Source organism: Papio anubis, chromosome 9 (assembly GCF_008728515.1).
Source record: "Papio anubis isolate 15944 chromosome 9, Panubis1.0, whole genome shotgun sequence".
In the NCBI taxonomy this organism is placed as follows: domain Eukaryota; kingdom Metazoa; phylum Chordata; class Mammalia; order Primates; family Cercopithecidae; genus Papio; species Papio anubis.
This window is the reverse complement of record NC_044984.1, coordinates 50,328,193-50,347,377: the sequence shown is the minus strand read 5'-3', so window position 1 is coordinate 50,347,377 and position 19,185 is coordinate 50,328,193. Positions and strand designations below refer to the sequence as shown.

Genomic DNA, 19,185 nt, shown 5'->3' with positions numbered 1-19,185 from the left:
AGCCACCGCACCTGGCCCCTCCTCTTACTTTTGGGAACATCCTACTCTATGGAGCAGCTGTTCTTTCACCACTTTACTTTCTTAATAAACTTGCTTATACCTTGTACTGCGACTCACCCTGAATTCTTTCTTGCATGAGATCTAAGAACCCTCTCTTGTGGTCTGGATGGGGACCCCTTTCCTGTAACAAATGCGTTGGCTTCCAACTCCACACAGGCTTGTTCTCTGGGTTTCCCTGGCCTTGTCCTTTCTTCTCCTGTTGCTTTACCAAGTTGCTGCCACCACTCTGCACTTGCTAGTTTGCTTTCAGCCCCTTCCCCTGGTGTTCCTCTAGGAGGGTCCCATTCTCCTGGCCTTCACCTCAGCTCTCCCTCTGCTCACCTGGATGTCTCTACTTCCTCCCCTTACTCTGGGGCCCCAGCACGTGCTCCTGACACTGCTCCAGAGAAAGCATCCCATCCAATGGCCTTCTCTTGCTTCGTACCCAAGTTGCCCTCTCTACACTATTTGGCAGAGTTCCCTCTTCCTGTCTTTTACTTTTTATTTTTTTGAGGCAGAGTCTTGCTTTGTTGCCCAGGGTGGAGAGCAGTGGTGGGTGTGATCACAGCTCACTTCAACCTCCACCTCCTGGGCTCAAGCGATCCTCCCACTTCAGCCTCTAGAGTAGCTGGGACTACAGGTGCTTGCCACCAAGCCCAGCATTTTTTTTTTTTTTGGTAGAGATGGAGTTTCACCATGTTGCCCAGGCTGGTCTCAAACTCCTGAGCTCAATCATTCTGCCTGCATTGGCCTCTCAAAGTGCTGGGATTACAGGTGTGAGCCACAGTGCCCAGGCCTCCTATCAAAGTTCTTTTTTCTCTGCCGGGCGCGGTGGCTCACACCTATAACCCCAGTGCTTTGGGAGGCCCAGGCGGGTGGATCACTTGAGGTCAGGAATTCGAGACCAGCCTGGCCAACATGGTGAAACCCTGTCTCTACTAAAAATACAACAATTGGCCAGGCGTGGTGGTGCGTGCCTGTAATCCCAGCTGCTTGGGAGGCTTGAGGCAGGAGAATCGCTTGAACTCAGGAGATGGAGGTTGCAGTGAGCTGAGATAGTGCCACTGTACTCCAGCCTGGGCAACAGAGACTCTGTCTCCAAAAAAAAAAAAAAAAAAGTTGTCTTTTCTCTTGACCCCCTAGAATGAGGGGAAAAAAACAAAGGCTTTGGAACTCCCCCAGAGATCTGGGTTCAAATCCTAAGACTGCCTTTCACTGGGTTAGATCAATGTGTCAGAGGCATTTGAACCAGAGTGACTCCATTTTGAGCAGGGCTAGGAAAAGAAGGCTGGGACTTGCTGGGATGCATTCTCAGAATGTTAGGCATTTTTAGCTTCTAGATGTTTATGGTTAAGGAAACAATAATAATAACTAAAAAAAGATAATATCGATTCTTACAAAATATAGTAATGAAGATAATTAATCCTTTATCACAAACCCTTGTAGCAAAGCACATCTCTCCATATATACAAGCATTATACCTACAGTGAATGTGTTCCTCCGCTTACTTTTTTTTTTTTTGAGACGGAGTTTTGTTGGGCACAGAGGCTCATGCCTGTAATCCCAGCACTTTGGAAGGCCAAGGAGGGGTGGATCATGAGGTCAAGAGATCGAGACCATTCTGGCCAATATGGTGAAACCCCATCTCTACTAAAAATACAAAAATTAGCTGGGCGTGGTGGCGCGTGCCTATAGTCCCAGTTACTCGGAAGGCTGAGGCAGGAGAATCAATTGAACACAGGAGGTAGAGCTTACAGTGAGCCAAGATCAATCGCACCACTGCACTCCACCCTGGTGACAGAGCAAGACTCCACCTCAAAAAAAAAAAAAAAGAGAGACAGAGTTTCACTCTTGTCGCCCAGGCTGGAGTGCAGTAACATGATCTCTGCTCACTGCAACCTCTGCCTCCTGGGTTCAAGTGATTCTTCTGCCTCAGCCTCCTGAGTAGCTGGGACTACAGGCACACACCACTATGCCCCGCTACTTTTTGTATTTTTAGTAGAGATGGGATTTCACCATGTTGGCCAGGCTGGTCTGGAACTCCTGACCTCAGGTGATCCACCCGCCTAGGCCTCCCAAAGTGCTGGGATTACAGGCGTGGCAAGCCACCGCACCTGGCCCCTCCTCTTTACTTTCAGGAACATCCTACTCTGTCTATGGAGCAGCTGTTCTTTCACCACTTTACTTTCTTAATAAACTTGCTTATACTTTGCACTGCGACTTGCCCTGAGTTCTTTCTTGCATGAGATCCAAGAACCCTCTCTTGTGGTCTGGATGGGGACCCCTTTCCTGTACAAATGCATTAGTTGATATGAGAATAAAGAAAAAAAAAGAGGAAAAACTAGAGTAACTTCTCCACATAATCATATGACAACAGTTAATAAAATAATTCTCTCATGTCTAATTCTCAGTCCATATTCGTATGTCCCAAAATGTCTTTCACAGCTGGTTTGTTCAACCATTCAATGAAGGACGAAACATTGCAGTTGGCTGTTATGTATCTAAAGTCTCTCAATCTTGATCTTCAGACCACCTTCAACCCAGCTCACCACATCCTCCCCAAGTCCTTTGAGCCAGTCAAACCCAACCGCCATGTTCTCTAAAAAATGCTCCTTTTTTTTCACAGTCAACTGTTTCTCTGTCCCTGGAGCTCTCCCCTTTATTCTCCAAGGTCACCTTGAGCACATCCACCTGCTCTGTGAAATCTATTCTTCTCTCCCTTTCCCTCCCTCTGAACTTAACCAGCTGCCACCGCAGGCTTCTGCCTTTCTTCAGTGTGGCCAGAATTTGGTTCTGCCTGCTGGCAGAGGGCAGGGCCGCTGTCTTCCTCTCCTTGCAGCCCCCGAGCCTAGCATATGCCTGGCATCTAGTGGCAGCACAATAAGGAACCTGACGAATACTCCTTTCTTCAGCTCTCCACTCCTCCTCCACAGCCTGCCCGCCATGGTCAGGAAGAGCAAGGTCCGGAATGGGCTTGGTGTGTCCCACGGGAAGGCCGTGATCCTGGAAGATGCTTCTCAGCCCAGCCCGGATCTCCTTCCTTTTGCTCTAGAGACTTCTTTCCTTCTTTGTGTACACACATACACCAAGACTCAGGAAGTGGTTCTTGAGGCAGGACCCTAAAAGCCCAAGGAGTGGGTCCGAGGCTGGAGGTGTGGGGGTGTGACGACCGGTCCCACTCTCTGGCCTGTTCAGATCAGCTCCTTCTGGAGACCACCCCTGGCACACAAGGGAGGGAGGCAGCTTGACCCCCTAGCCCGCTTCCAGCCCTCACCTGGCTTTGTCTTCTGGGATAAGACGAGGAAATCCAGAGGACGTAAGCCTCTACCTTCGTGTCTTCCCCCAAACCCTCGCTATCACAGACGATGCAGGAGCTGTCCGGGAGTTGGGAGGGCAGACCTTGTCAATCCTCCCCCAGAGGGCGGGACCCGACGCGGACGTGTATTGATTGACTGGGTAGCGTGGCTTCGGGGAAGGGCTTCCTCCCCTTTTCTCAGACTAGGAACCCTGGAAAATGGAGAAGCTATGCTAATATAGGGGGGTCAGAAATCCCCACTCTAGAATGCTCTAGAATGTTGGGAGACACCCAGGATGTGAGGCCAGGGACTTTCTGGAACTGTCGGTTCTGGCCCCACCCAACCCCAGGCAGTCCCCAGCTGTCTGCACAGTCGGATGGGGAGGGGGCTTGCACAGAGTTGGAGCCAGAGGAGAGAGCTGGGCTACTGGAGAAGGACGGGGAAACCTCTCTCAGACCACCTTGTCACCCGGCCTCAGCTCTCCGCCCCGGCGCTCAGAGGATAATTCTCACCTAGCTCGTCCGCTTCTCTGAACCAGAGTGACCCAGGCTGCGCTCCGCCCTGCTCTCCTACCCCGAGTTGGCACGGAGGCGGGGCGCCAGAGGGGGGCCCCAGGCGCCCCGAGGTCTTGCCTTTTCGGCTCTCCGTTTGCGGGGGTGGGGGCCTTCTTCCGGGTAGGGGCCACGTGGCCCTGGCCGGGCGGGGGGCTCGGCCCACCCCGCGCCGGGCCCAGTGACTCAGGCCGCAGCTGTTCCCGCGTCACATGAGGGAGGCCGGCGGCCACTGGGCGGGGGAGGGGACCGTGGCTGGAGCCCGGGGCGGGGCCGCGCGGCAGGCGGGGCGGGAGCCGGGGGGCGCAGCTAGAGAGCCCCGGAGCCGCGGCGGGAGAGGAGCGCGCAGCCTTGGGGAGCCCAGGTGAGGCCGCGGGGCCCCGGCGGACTTCGGCGCGGGCTGGGAGACCACCGGCGGTCCCTTCCTCCAGGGCTCGCCCCAGGCCCGCGGAGACTCGCCCGGCGCTCTCCAGCCGCCCTTGAGCAACTTTGATTCGAACTTCCCTGGGCCCGGGCAGGGTGTGGCGGGGGTGCCGGCCGCACCTTTTTTTTTTGGTGGGCGGGAGGTCAGAGCCCAGGGGAAAGCGACTGGGGCAGGGGTCAGGGTTGGGCTGAAGACCGTTTCTCCGGGCTGGGTGTTGGGTAGGGAGAGGGTGTTTGACGCCTGGAGACTGAAGGGCCAAGGGTCGGCGTCAGGCTCGAGCCCCTACTGGCGCCCTCGGATCTATCCTGGGCCCCAGAGGCGGCGGGGCGGGGTCCGGGCTTCGCGGCGGTCGCCCCCACCCCTCTCATGCGGGTAGAGAGGGGGCTGGGAGACGTGGTTCCGACCGCGGGTTTCCGGGTGGGAGGGGCCGGGAATCGGGGCCGTGTAGGGAAGCCCTCGAGGGCCGGCCAGGAGCCCGGAAACCGAGGTCCCCCTTCGGCCAGTTTTAATCCCCCCGCCCTCCTTTCTGCCCCAGGCCCGGCAGCCATGGCGGTGGAAGGAGGAATGAAATGTGTGAAGTTCTTGCTCTACGTCCTCCTGCTGGCCTTTTGCGTGAGTGGCGAGGGGTCCTGGGGGGCGCGCCGGCAGGGTGCGGGGAGACCTGGCTCCACAGTGGTGAGGGCTGAGGGAATAAGAATTAAGGCAGCTGGAGACCAGATGTGGAAAGAAAGCCAGGGAAAGACAGCGCGGCCACTCCCTCCTCCAGTTTTCCTGGACACCTGAGGCTTGTTTCCACCGAGAATGGCCATCCTGGGTGTGCAGCAACCCCTACCCCCATCCCTCCTGCCTGGCCCTTCCTGTCTGGTGACCCAACCACTTGTGATATGGGGCAGTGGGGCAACCAGCCAACCGCCTGATGCTATCGCCACGAGGCTTCCCTTCACTCTCCCTTCTCCCCTCTCTTCCTCCCCAACCCCCTCATCCCTCTCCAGTCCCTCTCCCCCTTTCCGTCCTCCCAGCGCTTGGGAGTGAGGAAGGGCTCTGCCCACCTCAATTTGCTCCTGTCCTGGGCTCCTGGCTTGAGAGGCTACTGTTTGTCTAGGGAGGGGCACATCACTCTTGCCCCCTTTTCCTCTTCCCTTCTCCTGGCTTAACTGGCCAGAGGAACCTTAGTCACAGCTGATGCGCGTGGGGTGTGCACTGGAGGATAGTGAGGGAGCAGTTCTGGGAGAGAATTGAGCTGGGAGTCCTGGAGGCCCGTAGAAAGCATTATTCTAGGTCAGAAATACGTGCCTTGGGGTCAAGGCTTTCTGGGAGGTCTTTGAATTTGGTCACGTCCCTGATTGAAGAGCTGGGAGGGGATCAATGGAGGTGGGGGCAGGCAAGGATGGGCCATCCCCTTTCCCTACAGCCAAAGAAGTTCCCTGGAGGTGTGAGAATCTCTCCTCCGGATGGGGTCATGTCTGTGTCCTAGGTGTACCCCTTGCCCTCCACCATGGAGGACCACTGTGTTGTGGATCAGGCATAATCCTCACCTGCTTTCCTCTTAGGCCTGTGCAGTGGGACTGATTGCTGTGGGTGTCGGGGCACAGCTTGTCCTGAGTCAGACCATAATCCAGGGGGCTACCCCTGGCTCTCTGTTGCCTGTGGTCATCATCGCAGTGGGTGTCTTCCTCTTCCTCGTGGCCTTTGTGGGCTGCTGTGGGGCCTGCAAGGAGAACTATTGTCTTATGATCACGGTGAGTGGGAGGCGGGACTAACATGGGTGGTCTGGGACTGCCAGAGCAACTTGGTTGGTGCTCAGGAAGGTGGGTGAGGTGAGGTGGGTGAGTGAGGAAGACCTTTGTGAGTGTCCAGGGACCGGCTATGCCAGAACGGGCCCCTGTAATGCATAGACTCCAAACCTGACTCCTGTCCTTTGCTCCTGCAGTTTGCCATCTTTCTGTCTCTTATCATGTTGGTGGAGGTGGCCGCAGCCATTGCTGGCTATGTGTTTAGAGATAAGGTAAGCAGGGAATAATGGGAAGGGCCTGCCTCAGCCTGGTCTGGGACCCAGGTGCTTGAATTCTGGCGGCAACAGTGCTCCTCCGTACCCTCAGGTGATGTCAGAGTTTAATAACAACTTCCGGCAGCAGATGGAGAATTACCCGAAAAACAACCACACTGCTTCAATCCTGGACAGGATGCAGGCAGATGTGAGTGGGGTTGCTGGGAGCAGGGGTGATGGGAATAGAGAATTCTCATCTCCAAGGCTGGGTGTGGTGGCTCACACCTGTAATCTCAGCACTTTTGGAGGCCGAGGTGGGCAGATCACCTGAGGTCAGAAGTTTGAGACTAGCCTGGCCAACATGGCAAAACCCTTTCTCTACTAAAAATACAAAAATTAGCCAGGTGTGGTGGTGAGTGCCTGTAATCCCAGCTACTCAGGAGGGTGAGGCAGGAGAATCGCTTGAACCCAGAAGGCAGATGGAGGTTGCAGTGAGCCGAGATCAAGCCACCACACTCCAGTCTGGGCAACAGAGCAAGTCTGTCTCAAAAAAAAAAAAAAAAAAAAAGAATTCTCATCTCCATATTGATGGTGAAGGTTCACTTAACTCCCTTCTCCATATTTCTTCCCTACCCCAGTTTAAGTGCTGTGGGGCTGCTAACTACACAGATTGGGAGAAAATCCCTTCCATGTCGAAGAACCGAGTCCCTGACTCCTGCTGCATTAATGTCACTGTGGGCTGTGGGATTAATTTCAACGAGAAGGCGATCCATAAGGAGGTACGGAGGAAACTGTGTATGGGACTTGGAAAACCTGGGAAATGTTTTAGAAGGCAAGAGACCCAGGATGGAGGTGGACAGCGTCAGGGATGGGGAGGGGATCTGGAAATGGTAAGGGTGGGGTGAAAGGTACTGGGGCAGGGAAGAGATTGATGGACCAGGGGAGGGGATTGGGGTGGGAAGTTTCTGATGGTGCTTTTATCCTTTGTGCCTGCCACGCTTCAGGGCTGTGTGGAGAAGATTGGGGGCTGGCTGAGGAAAAATGTGCTGGTGGTGGCTGCAGCAGCTCTTGGAATTGCTTTTGTTGAGGTAAGAGATAACCCTGAGAGAGGGCTGGGACTCAATCCAGGGTGCCTGGAGGATAGGGGCCGAGGGGAGAAGGGTGCTGAGCAGGAGGTACTGACCTGGGAGTGTGTGTTTGGAGTCTCTTGCATGGGTCTCGGGTAGCTGGCCCTTCTGACTCCTCTCCATCCCCATCCCCATCTTTCCTTCTAGGTTTTGGGAATTGTCTTTGCCTGCTGCCTCGTGAAGAGTATCAGAAGTGGCTACGAGGTGATGTAGGGGTCTGGTCTCCTCAGCCTCCTCATCTGGGGGAGTGGATAGTATCCTCCAGGTTTTTCAATTAAACGGATTATTTTTTCAGACCGAAAAGAGAAATGGTCTGAGTTTGTCTTAGAGTGATGCTTGATTCCTTCCTTTCCTTACCCATGTTGCCTGTCCTCTGGGACCTTACTGCATGTGTACTTCGAGAAGGTCTATTCTGGGGGGTGTTTGGGAAAGGAGGACTTTGCTGAAGGTGTTGGTTGGACAGGCAGTGGGAGAAGTGAGGATCTAGAGACTGTAGTGCTTTCTGCCCCCTAGTCTTACGCTGCCAGGCTCACTATGAACATTCATGAAGCCATCTGCTACGTAAGTCAAAGCAGCTCCCCAGAAAGGTCTCACCTGGGAGAGCCCAGCCCACATCTGCCTTGGACATCTTCCTGGCCTTCTGTGCACCGCTAAGGGCCCAGCACCTCCCTTCCTGGTCAATCCTCAAGGGATCCAGCTCCTCTTTTTGTTTTTGAGACGGACTCTTGCTTTGTCACCCAGGCTGGAGTGCGGTGGCGCATCTCGGCTCACTGCAAGCTCTGCTTCCTGGGTTCACGCCATTCTCCTGCCTCAGCCTCCCAGTAGCTGGGACTACAGGCGCGCACCACCACGCCTGGCTAATTTTTTGTATTTTTAGTAGAGACCGGGTTTCACCGTGTTAGCCAGGATGGTCTCGATCTCCTGACCTCGTGATCCGCCCGCCTTGGCCTCCCAAAGTGCTGGGATTACAGGCGTGAGCCACCGCGCCCGGCGGCTCCTTTCAAAGTGTGGTTAAGTTGCCTTGACACCTGTGTGGCCAGTGTCCTTAGCAGGAGAATTTATGTGAACATTGCCTTTTCTTCCATGGAAGCCACCCAGCGTGGCCTCGACCCCTCTTCATCACCTGCTCTTCTCCCCCAAGAAATATAAAGACCATTCCCAGTACAGACACTGAACTGCAACCTTACTCCCCTTCAGAAAATAAGGGAAATGTATCAAAGTGCCCTCTGATGGCCACTCCTCGAGGTGCAGCTGTAGATGTGAGGCAGTTCCTTGGTGCCCCACCGTGGGTGCTAGCTGTTTTGCAGGCACTAAAGAGGCCACAGACCGTGAGCATGTCGGTTTGGAGTAGCTGGCACTTAAATGGGGTCAGCCTTCCACTGGGCACATTCATTTCTGCCCACCTTCTTTTTATTTTTTAAACAATACACTTTTGTTAGTGCTTATTTTGTGGCAGGCACCAGGCAGTACCAGGGTGGGGGCAGAAATAAAGTCCTTGCCCTTGAAAAACAATCTCTTGCTGGAAGGCTGGATTCAACAGACCGCTTGGGCAGGCTTGGGAAGGATCCAGGTGAGCACAGCATCCACCAGGCTGGCTGGCAGGTAGGAGGCAGGCAGCCAGAGCAGCTTGGCATCCCAGCCTGGGCTGTAGCGGGTTCGGGGGTGTCGAGCAGTCAGGGCATGCTCCAGGCATTGGCTCACCTTGGTTAGGTCCGGGTCACAGATCAGGTTCATGATGCGCTGTTGCATTTTCAGGTCTGTACCCCATAGGTGGTTGCAATCAGTTTCCCTTCCCCACTCCAGCCCATCTTAGGTACTGTCTTCTGGGGCCCTGGGCTTGTCACCCTCAGTCCCCTCCTCAGTGTGGGGAGTAGGCAGGTTCCACATGGCCTGGGCACTCTTGTGGCATCCCATTCACCCTCAACCCTGCCCTGGGTGCCCCACCCACCTCCCAGCAGGCTTCTGCAGGACTGGCCTTTCTGGTACTCTTGTTTCCCTTCATGTGCCCTGTGTGGGCCTGGCTACTCACACTTGGTGAGGAAGGCCCCCCCATAGTGGGCCTGTGTGGCAGGAGGTAGCCGTGCCCAGCAGGCCTGCAGGGTTTTCTCCAGACTCTCCAGGTTGGTCACAGGGGTTCGGAAGAAGCCAGGCTCCACGATGGAGACTCGTATCCCAAAATGAGCCACATCCCGCCTAGAAGGGGGGCAGAGGGAAGTTGCTGGGTTCTTGCTCTATAGGGAGGGGACTTTGAGGGACATGGTTTGGGGAGCTGAGAAAGTTACCACAGACCAGGGACAAGAGTTTTGAAGGAGATACCTACTGCCCTGGGACAAGGGTCAAGTGGGGTAGAGGGAGGAAAGGATTTTTGTGGTTTGTTTTCTTTGATCTAGAGCAGGGGTCAGCACATTTTTTTCTTAAAGGGCCAGAGAGTTAATATTTTAAGCGTGACAGGCCAAGAAACAAAATTAATAATATTATCAGGTACTTATATAACAGTTTACAATGTAACCATTTAAAAATCTAAAAACCATTATTAGCTTGTAGGCAGCTGGCCAGATCTGGCTTGAGTACTGAGTTTGCCAATTCCTGACCTAGGGGAACCCCATTCCCTTGTTCCTGAAACACAGGGTTGAGCCCTGAGTGCTGGATATTGAAGGGTATAGTCTCATATTTGCTGGAGGGTAAGCTGATGGGGAAAGTGGGGATACATCCCATTGCTCTGGCATAGATGTAGAAATCCAAGTATAGGTAAGGAGCAGGAGGGGAGGGGAGAAAAAATCCAAGTATAAAGTATGTGTTCCAGTATGCAGTGGCTCATGCCTATAATCCCAACACTTTGAGAGGCCCAGGCGGAAGCATCGCTTGAGGCCGGGAGTTTGAGACAAGTCTGGTCACCACAGCAAGACCCTATCTGTAAAAAAAATACTAGCCAGGCATGCTGGCACACGCCTGTGGTCTCAGCTACTCAGGAGGCTGAGGCGTAAGTATCGCTTGAGCTGCTTGAGCCTAGGAGTTTGAAGCTGCAGTGGGCTGTGAGTGCACCATTGCACTCCATGCTGGGTGAGAACAAGGCCTTGTCTCAAAACTAAAAAAAAAAGCCTGTGTTCCATGATGCTGCCTGGAAAATTCAGGCTGAGAGACAGGGACAAAAGGAGATTATTTGCTGAGTGATGGTGACAAAGGCAGGCTTCCTTAGAAGGTGGACTAAGCTTAGGCGCCTTGTACTTCTGCTAAGAACTCAGGCCTTGGGCTGTGTGTGGTGGCTCACGCCTGTAATCCCGGCACTTTGGGAGGCTGGGTCCGGTAGACCACTTGAGGTCAGGAGTTCGAAACCAGCCTGGCCAACATGGTGTAACCCCATCTCTACTAAAAATACAAAAAAAATTAGCTGGGAGTGGTGGCGGGTGCCTGTAATCCCAGCTAATTGGGAGGCTGAGGCAGGACAATTGCATGAACCTGAGAGGCAGGGGTTGCAGTGAGCTGAGATCTTGCCATTGCACTCCAGCCTAGGCAAAAAGAGCAAAACTCTCAAACAAACAAACAAAAAAACAAAAACCAAACAAAAAGAACTCAGGCCCTGCTCCCCTGTTGTCCTCATCATGTCTCCTTTGTGCTCCCATGGAACTTTGAACCTTATTGTTTAAAGATGAGAGAGAGGCAAGGCCAGGCGTGGTGGCTCACATCTGTAATCCCAGCACTTTGGGAGGCCGAGGCGGGCAGATCACGAGGTCAGGAGTTAAGAGACCAACCTGGCCAACACAGTGAAACCCCATCTCTACTAAAAATACAAAAATTAGCCGGGCATGGTGGCACGTGCCTGTAGCCCCACCTACTTGGGAGGCTGAGGCAGGAGAATCGCTTGAAACCGGGAGGCGGAGGTTGTGGTGAGCCAAGATCGCGCCACTGCACTCCAACCTGGCAACAGACCGAGAGTCCATCACAAAATAACAAAAAACAAATGCGTTAAAAATGGGTAAAGAGAAGTAATCTACTTATGGTCACAAAGCTTACATAAGGGTGGGGTTTGAACTCATGAAGTCTAGCCTTAAACTGTCTTAACTATTCCAATATGCTGTATCTTAACCATCTCTGCTGGCCCATGTTTGTTGAGTGGGCTGCTCTTAGTCCTGGAACCCAGAGCCCTGTACCCCTCACCTCAGACTGTCAGAGAAGGCCTCCAGGCCAAATTTGGAGACACAGTAGCCCCCACCATTGGCTGCCAGGCGACCCAGGACGCTGGTGATGTTGATCACCCGGCCCCGGGCTTGCTGCAGCAGAGGCAGCAGGGCAAGGGTGACCCCGATGGGACCCACTGTGTTCACATTCAGCACCCGCTGGAAATCATCCCGGGTCAGCCATGGTGTGGGTCCGATGATACCAGCCACACCAGCATTATTCACCAGACCAAAAAGCCCTGTGGGGAGATGAGAAGGATGCTGGGGGTAGGTAAGGCACTCCCACAGCCCCCTCTTCTTCCTGGGAGCATCTGAAAACTGCTCCTCCTCAAATAGTCCCTTTAACTTACCACAGCCCTTGCAGGTGACTCCTGGGGTCACTGTGGGGATCAGGACACCCCACACCATATTCCTAGTGGTCTACCATACTTACCTGCTTCCTTAACGTGCGTCTCCACCCACTTGGCTGCCTGCTGGACGCTCTGGGGATCAGTGATATCCAGCAGGGTAGTGTGGAGGCGGGAGGAGGCCACCCGCTGCAGGTCCTCGGCCCCAGAGGGAGTCAGGCAGCTGGCCAGGACTCGGAAGCCTCTCTGGTCCAGCTGCAGTGCCAGAAGGCGCCCAAAGCCTGAGTCACAGCCGGTGATGAAGACAAAGGCATCGCTGGCGGGCAGGCTCTGCCGGTCCCTGAGCAACCACAGCACTGCCCAGAGTAAGGCACCCAGCAGCAGAGGCAGCCACATAGCTGGAGCCCAAGTGACCTACAGGTGGCAGCCTAGGCTGGGCAGAAAAACTTGTCCAGTTTACTGCGGCCCTCAAGCCCTTTCCCCTAATACCTTCCCTAGCTGGAAGCATCTGGTGTGAGCATATTGAGAAATTATCTGGTTGGCAGATAATTGGCCAACTATGGCTCATCTGTGCAAAGCAAAGATATGGGCAGACCCTGTATTTGTGGCTAATTTAACTAAAGCCACATGAGCCAGGTCCTGTGTACAGACCTGCTGTATGGAGCAGAGGCATCTTCTTGCTTGCCTCACACTTTCTCTCCTACTAAACCAGGGACACTGAACCTTCTATATGCAACCTGGGTCTTGTGTTTGGAATGATGTATAGGGCCAAGAACCCTGCATTTAGTCCTGGTGGCCTCAGATTTGCTGTGTGATGCTGAGCATCTCACTGTCTCTCTCAACCTATTTTCTCACCTACCAAGTGGGGTTAAGACCCACCAGGTCCACCTCAGAGTTGTGGAGGATCAAAGGGGACAATGTGTGAGGAAGCATGTTAAAAGCTGAAAGTTTTGAGTTGGCAATACATGTAATATCTAGCTAGTCTTCTCATAGTTCCCCCAGCTCCCAGTATCTACTTACCTCCTGGGGGGAAAGCTGGCAGGTACTACAGCACCCGAAGCTGATTCTTTTGCTTTTGTTTAAGAGACTCCTCCCAGTCTTCCCAGCCTCCCACACTAGCTACTGCTAAGGCCAAAGTCTGGAGTGGGTGGACTTAGATGCCAGGCGTATTAAGTGTATGTGTGACAGGGTGGGGATAGGGCTGGGAAGGAGGAGGAGCCAGGGAGGCTGGAGCTTGCCTGGCTGAAGCCAGGACTTGGCAGAGGCCAGATTTGCCTAGGCTCCCCCCACCCCTTGGCTGTCTTTCTCAGCCTGGGTTCCTGACCATCTATGTCATGGTCTCCGAAGAGGAGGGAGCTGTCAAGGATGGCAGCTGCACTGCTCTGTTGGTAACGGTTACTGGACCTGTCATTCCTCCCCCTTCTCAGCCCTGAAGCGCCCCCAGGAATTAATCTCCCACCTGGCTCAGACTCATGACACTGCTTAGTGTTAGCCTGGGAGAGGCCATGAGCACGTGGAGAGGCAGAGAGCCAGAGCTGGGGACCAGGCCTGTACCTTGCCTTGTTTCTCTTCTGTAGGAAGTAAGTCCTGAATTAGGAAGCTTGGGGCAGGGCTGCTAGGACCTTCTCTCAGGAGGGATGGGAACTCCCACCCTCTGCTTGCCTAACAGACACCTGCACAAACGCCATGGAGGAGAAGAGAGCTGGGACAGTAAAAGGAAGCTAGTTCCACCCTCTACCCAAAAGATACCTGTCCCTCAGGGAAACCACCTTTGAACCTTCCACTCCCACCCCCAACACAGGAGCTAGCAGCTCTTCGAAACACACCACAGAGAAATGGAGGCTTGTATTTTATTCAAGGCTTGTCAGACTCCTTCCTTCCCCCTGTGGGTGAGGTAGGAGGGATGGGGTCGGGGGAGGGAACAGGGGCTAGGAAGGGGCAGATTGCAGTTGCCCTTTGTAGACATATTCCAGAGCAGTGGCAATGGTGCGCATGTCCAGCTCGATGCTCCGAGCCCAGTTCTCCACATCCCCAATTTCCTAGGAAGGGGGAGAGGAGGTGGGAGCCCAGGAATCAGAATGGGTAGAGTATGGCTTCCAGTCTGGGGAATACCTTTTATTCATCTCCTGGAAAAGGCTTTACTTGGACCCACCAACTGCTTTTCTTTCTCTCTCTACCTTTTCTGACACTGGGGCTATAGATGGGGTTTCTGGGACCACCCTACTTCCTCCTTGACCTAAACCAGAGGTAACCTGACTGGAGGCAGCCAATGGGGACCCAGGATTGGGGTGGTGAGGTAGGGAGTATGGCCCACCTTGAGTGCCTGGTTGAAGTTCTCCACCATTCCGATCCACTGGCCTGTCTGCTTGGCAAATTGGGCAGCCTGGACCTGTAGGGTCTTCACCTCATGGTCCAGCTTTCTCTGGTTCATGTAGGCCTGGGCCACACTGGGGGGTTGGAGGAGGGAGGAGATGAGCTCACCCGGCTAGTTGGGGGTGGTCTCCAGGACTCATATTCCATTGCAGCAGTGGGAGTTCAGCCAAGAATCAGGGCTCATCATTTTGGCCATTTTTGGATGTGATGCAAATGACTACCAGTACATGCAAATAAACCCAGCTCCTTCCTCTCACTCCCAGGATTCCCAGGAGAGCCAAGCTCGGAGCTGACTAGAAACATACCAGCTCTAACCCCCAAAAAAGAGGTCCTGCAGCTGAGTGGGGGAAGGGAGGGAAAACCTGGGTGATATCCCTGAGGAAAAAGCTGGGAGGGAAAAAGGGGCATGGAAAAACCGGGAAAATACAGCAGGAGGGACACATCTGGCAGTGATTGGAAGCCCAGGGATCTATGCAAGAAGTTGGAGAGGGAAATTGGGCCCCTCCCTGAAGCTGGGGTAGGATGGGAGCGCAAACCCCTCCCCAGAAACCCTGGGTCAAAAGAGGATATCCCAGGGGTTTCTCCTCAGCTCTCAGTTGCTCTCCCAAGCCTTCGCCCACACAGATCAAGGAACACACACACACACACACACACGCTCCCTCCCTTCTGCCTTAGACACTAGTTTTTCTTTTCAATCAAGGTACGGGCTGTGGTTACCATTACTACCATGGGGTTGGTGTCCCCAACCTTCTGCCAATGTTTTTTGCCCTCCTCCACCCCCGCAATAATTGTTCTCCTTTATTGGCTGCTGAATTTTTCACTTCCCACCCCAAAGCTCTATCAGCCAGGAGATTCCATATCCGGTGCCCCTACCCACTGGAATGTGTGCGGGCTGGAGCAGGGAAGGGGTTGGTGGGGGCTGAGGGAGTGGGCAGGACACCTGACAGGGGCCAAGATAGACTGAGCCTTTGTTTTCCTTTCCTGGGAATGAGAGGAGCTGTGGGCAGCAACACAAAACCCTTTCTAATCTGGCTTTGGCTTAGCTGCCCTCTAAGCTGAAAGTGGGGTGGCCTCTAGCAAAGGAAAAGAAGAGGGAGAAGCCGGGGCCAATCTCACTAATGATGGGCACAGCAGAGCCCAGGAGGCGCCAATGTGGGAGGGCAGACCCTGTCCCTTCTTTCTGGGAGACAGCTGGGTCACTGTCAAGGGTGGGGTAGGAACTGAAACAGACTCCCCTGAGAGTTCCTGAACTCCTGGTTTTCCCCATTGACCACCTGCTTCTATATTCACACTGAGTAAAGAGAGGTGTCTGGAGCGAAGGAAGATCAGAGGCCCCAACCACAACTTTCTTTTTCTCAACCTTCCCCCATGATGAATAATGAAGATGACCCCAGCCCCTGCATGGATCACTTGGATGACTCAGTCTCTGGATTCACACCAAGCTGCTCTACTTGACCTGGGGTGGAAGGTACCATACTGCCTTTCTTCCAACAGGCAGACTAGCAAATCATCATCTCTGCACGCTTCTGGGTCACTCAGGGTCAAGAGACAATGTTCTTTGCTTTTTCCCAAGTCTTTGGCTGTTACTGGCATTCTCATTTAGAGCTGGGGCAGGGTGTGGTCCCCAGAGACCCAGCAGGAAGGTAAGAGACAGCCTGGCTCTGCCATAGCTCCTGGAACAGGTTCTACTCTCACCACCACCAGCTGTGCCATCTCTTTCCTGCCAGCTGCTCCCCAGGCTTGCCAGAGGGTGGGAGGCAAGGAGAGGGTGGTAAGCTGTAATGAAGGAGGGTGCTCTCCCTCCTGCTGAAATGACAGCTGGACTTGGAAGGGTGAAGGGAGGTGGGCAGATGGCATCAAGTTGTAATGCCAGGGAAGTTAATGTGGGGAAGAGGAAATCTGGCTGCTTCTCTAACCACTGCAGCTGTTCCTCCCTTGCCCAGTGCTAGGACTCAGAGTTGACTCAAGTTTCTCTACGTAGAGCTGGGAGGGGCGGGGTAGGATAGGCGAATTAGTGGAACATCCCACCCCTTCAACAGCGGTCTGAGGGCCAGACTGGCCAGTGCTTAAACTTGGGCGGGTTGGGGAAGGAGGAAACTGGTGTTGATAAAGAGGTTCATACCCCACATTGAGGTGATCCACCAAAGCTTCTGTCAGGCAGGTCGCTGCAGTGATAGCCTCTCGCCTCCTCTTCTCTGGGGAGAGGGGGAAAAGGAATTGGAGGGGAGACTTGGGTTTTTGAGGGGTACTGTTAAAGGTTCCTTACCCACCCATTACTATTTTGCTAGTTGCCGAAATTTCTTAACTAATCTCTGAATGCCGGAGCTGAAAAGGACCCTGCAAAACATAGCGCAACCTCTTTCATTTTAGAGATGAGGAAACTGGTACCGTGGGAGGGAAACGGACTCACTCAGGGACGCCAGGAAGTCAGCGGCAGCGCCCAGGACTCCCGACTCCCAGACACTCTTTCTCCACTATCTTGGCCGAAGAATCGGTAACTCCGAGATTTCCAGCCCGGACTCAGGAAACAAGTGCCCCACCTCCGTTCCGGGGGTTTCAGGCCTCCAAGAAGCCCATCTGTGGAGGGTTCCTCACACCCTCCTCCCTACAGAGTCGCTCCTTCCTACAGCCAGGACGAGAGGCTCCCAGGGCCAATAGGCAGGGCGCTCCGGGGCACGGGCGGGGCTGAGGAGCGGCAGGTCGGGGGTTAGGGGCGTTGCCGAGGGGACCGGAGTATTGCCCAAGGGACCAGAGCCAGTTGGCAAGGGAAAGGAGTTTCAAAAAAAAAGCCGCCCTGAAATTCCCTCTCCCCCATGCCCGTTGCCCGCTAGCTAGCGTCCTTCCCTGGATATGGGTAGTCACTCGAGATCCAGGCTCCGGGCTGAAGCTAGGCCGCGGCCGGAAAGAAAACTGCCGACAGGATATCTGGCTCACCCTGTAGCTCCTTTCGTTCATTCTGCTTGGCCTGGTGTTCTTTTAGGAGGCGGGACAGCATGGTCACGTCGGGCTGGGGGCTGGGTACGCCGGGCCCCCTCCGGCTCCGGAAGCTGGAACGCTCACCTCGGCTCCCAGGGGCCATGTCACGTGACCACTGTGTCACGTGAGGTTGGGAACCGCCCTCTATTGAGACATTGGGTGAAGATCTTGGCGGGGAAGGGAGGTAGAGGGTTGCGGAGGGCAGGTGAACTGTTTTCTTTATTGGGAGCTTACTTTTTGGTGAGTGTTGGAAGAAGTATTTTTTAATACTCATATTGCCAAGCCAGTTTTTAACATTTTCTGTGGCTCTCAGGCTTCGAGGGCTGGTGGTGCCAGGCCGTCTATCACCGTTTGGTTGTTGAGGGAGCAGAAGCTCCCTGGGCTCATTTAAATTATTCTCCTTCCCTCTCCTTACCTCCTGGCAGTGCTAGCTTGTTCTCAGTTGATTCCCAGTTCCTTCCCTCAGGGAGAGAATGCTTTCCTGTCTCTCCCAACCCTCTTTCTTCTCACTACCCCACTGAAGTCTCTCAAGTCTGGGTGATCATTGTAGGGAAGCATTTTAGGCACTTCAGACAGCCTCCTAGAGAGCTTGGCTAACTTGGCGGGCGGTGTGAATGTAGAATTTCATCTCTGTCCTTTTGTGGTCAGGAATGCGAACCCATTTCAGTCTTAGCAGAAGCTTAAGTGCTGTGCCAAAGTAAAAAGTAATTTATATAAGGCCTCTGTGAACTAAAAAGAAATGCTTCCGGGATTAACTCCAACGAGAACAAATATAAACATCATCAGCCTATTCTTGCTACTGGTACAATCTCTCTCGGTGCACTTTGCACTAACATGTTGGGTGACTTTGGGCAAGTTGCTTACCACTCTGGGTTCTAGTTTTCTCTTTAGTAAAACTAGGAGAAGGGATTGAATTAAATCGGTGGTTCTCAATCCTAGCTAAGCATTAGAATCTAAACATTAGAATCACAAAAATCACAAGGCTTATAAAAATGCCTTGATTAGCCGGGCGCGGTGGTTCACGCCTGTAATCCCAGCACTTTGGGAGGCCGAGGCGGGCGGATCACGAGGTCAGGAGTTCCAGACCAGGCTGAACAACACGGTGAAACCCTGTCTCTGCTAAAGATACAAAAATACAAAAATTAGCCGGGCCGTGGTGACCCGCGCCTGTAATCCCTGCTACTCAGGAGGCTGAGGCAGGAGAATCGCTTAAACCTGGGAGGCGGAGGTTTCAGTGAGCCGAGACCACCAACCGCACCCCCGGGGGGGGGGAGGGGGGGGTCGGCTGTTGAAAAAAAAAAAAAAAAAAAAAAGCCTTGATTCCAGACTAATTAAATAGAATCTAAGGAGTGGAGACCAAACATCAGTGTGTGTGTGTGTGTGTGTGTATAATAATAATAATTATTATTATTATTTACACAGAGTCTTGCTCTGTCCCCTAGGCTGGAGTGCAGTGGCATGATCTCAGCTGACTGCAACCTCCGCCTCCCGGGTTCAAGCGATTCTCCTGCCTCAGCCTCCTGAGTAGCTGGGATTACAGGCGCGTGCCACCACGCCTGGCTAATTTTTGTATTTTTAGTAGAGAAGGGGTTTCACCACGTTGGTCAGACTGGTCTCAAACTCCTGACCTCAGGTAATCCGCCTGCCTCAGCCTCCCAAAGTGCTGGGATTACAGGTGTGAGCCACCGCGCCAGGCCTCATCAGTGTATTTTAAAAGCTGTTCTGGGCCGGGCGCGGTGGCTCAAGCCTGTAATCCCAGCACTTTGGGAGGCCGAGACGGGCGGATCATGAGGTCAGGAGATCGAGACCATCCTGGCTAATACGGTGAAACCCCGTCTCTACTAAAAAAAAAAATACAAAAAACTAGCCGGGCGAAGTGGCGGGTGCCTG

The 19,185-nt window shown here is 53.7% G+C and overlaps 3 protein-coding genes and 1 long non-coding RNA gene across 6 annotated transcripts; 1 reads left to right on the top strand and 3 right to left on the bottom strand.

The window, feature by feature from the left end:
* Positions 1–2,381: 2,381 nt before the first annotated feature.
* On the bottom strand, positions 2,382–3,963 carry LOC103875779. Its single transcript, XR_634727.4, has 2 exons — positions 3,848–3,963; positions 2,382–3,546 (listed from the first exon to the last, which is right to left on the bottom strand). It is a non-coding gene; the product is annotated as an uncharacterized LOC103875779 (long non-coding RNA).
* Positions 3,964–3,991: 28 nt separating this feature from the next.
* On the top strand, positions 3,992–7,753 carry CD63 (CD63 molecule). 2 transcript variants are annotated; one of them, XM_003906536.5, is made up of 8 exons: positions 3,992–4,250; positions 4,846–4,922; positions 5,861–6,049; positions 6,241–6,315; positions 6,410–6,505; positions 6,936–7,076; positions 7,302–7,385; positions 7,572–7,753. In XM_003906536.5, the coding sequence occupies exons 2-8, from the start codon at positions 4,857–4,859 to the stop codon at positions 7,635–7,637; spliced, it is 717 nt and encodes a 238-aa protein (XP_003906585.1). In that variant the 5' UTR covers positions 3,992–4,250; positions 4,846–4,856; the 3' UTR covers positions 7,638–7,753. The 2 variants fall into 2 exon arrangements, with proteins under 2 accessions (XP_003906585.1, XP_021778174.1); XM_021922482.2 differs by lacking the exon at positions 6,410–6,505 and having other exon boundaries at positions 4,099–4,250; positions 7,572–7,751.
* A 1,045-nt stretch (positions 7,754–8,798) lies between these two features.
* Positions 8,799–13,664, bottom strand: RDH5 (retinol dehydrogenase 5). Of its 2 annotated transcripts, none has more exons than XM_009180910.3 (5): positions 12,967–13,664; positions 12,033–12,379; positions 11,580–11,838; positions 9,454–9,617; positions 8,799–9,181 (listed from the first exon to the last, which is right to left on the bottom strand). In XM_009180910.3, the coding sequence occupies exons 2-5, from the start codon at positions 12,340–12,342 to the stop codon at positions 8,958–8,960; spliced, it is 957 nt and encodes a 318-aa protein (XP_009179174.1). In that variant the 5' UTR covers positions 12,343–12,379; positions 12,967–13,664; the 3' UTR covers positions 8,799–8,957. The 2 variants fall into 2 exon arrangements, with proteins under 2 accessions (XP_009179174.1, XP_003906591.1); XM_003906542.4 differs by having other exon boundaries at positions 12,033–12,374.
* A 116-nt stretch (positions 13,665–13,780) lies between these two features.
* On the bottom strand, positions 13,781–17,435 carry BLOC1S1 (biogenesis of lysosomal organelles complex 1 subunit 1). The gene is made up of 4 exons (XM_003906543.4): positions 17,254–17,435; positions 16,442–16,514; positions 14,261–14,393; positions 13,781–13,985 (listed from the first exon to the last, which is right to left on the bottom strand). Exons 1-4 carry the CDS (start codon positions 17,396–17,398, stop codon positions 13,875–13,877), a joined length of 462 nt encoding a protein of 153 aa, XP_003906592.1. The 5' UTR covers positions 17,399–17,435; the 3' UTR covers positions 13,781–13,874.
* Between the last annotated feature and the right edge of the window lie 1,750 nt (positions 17,436–19,185).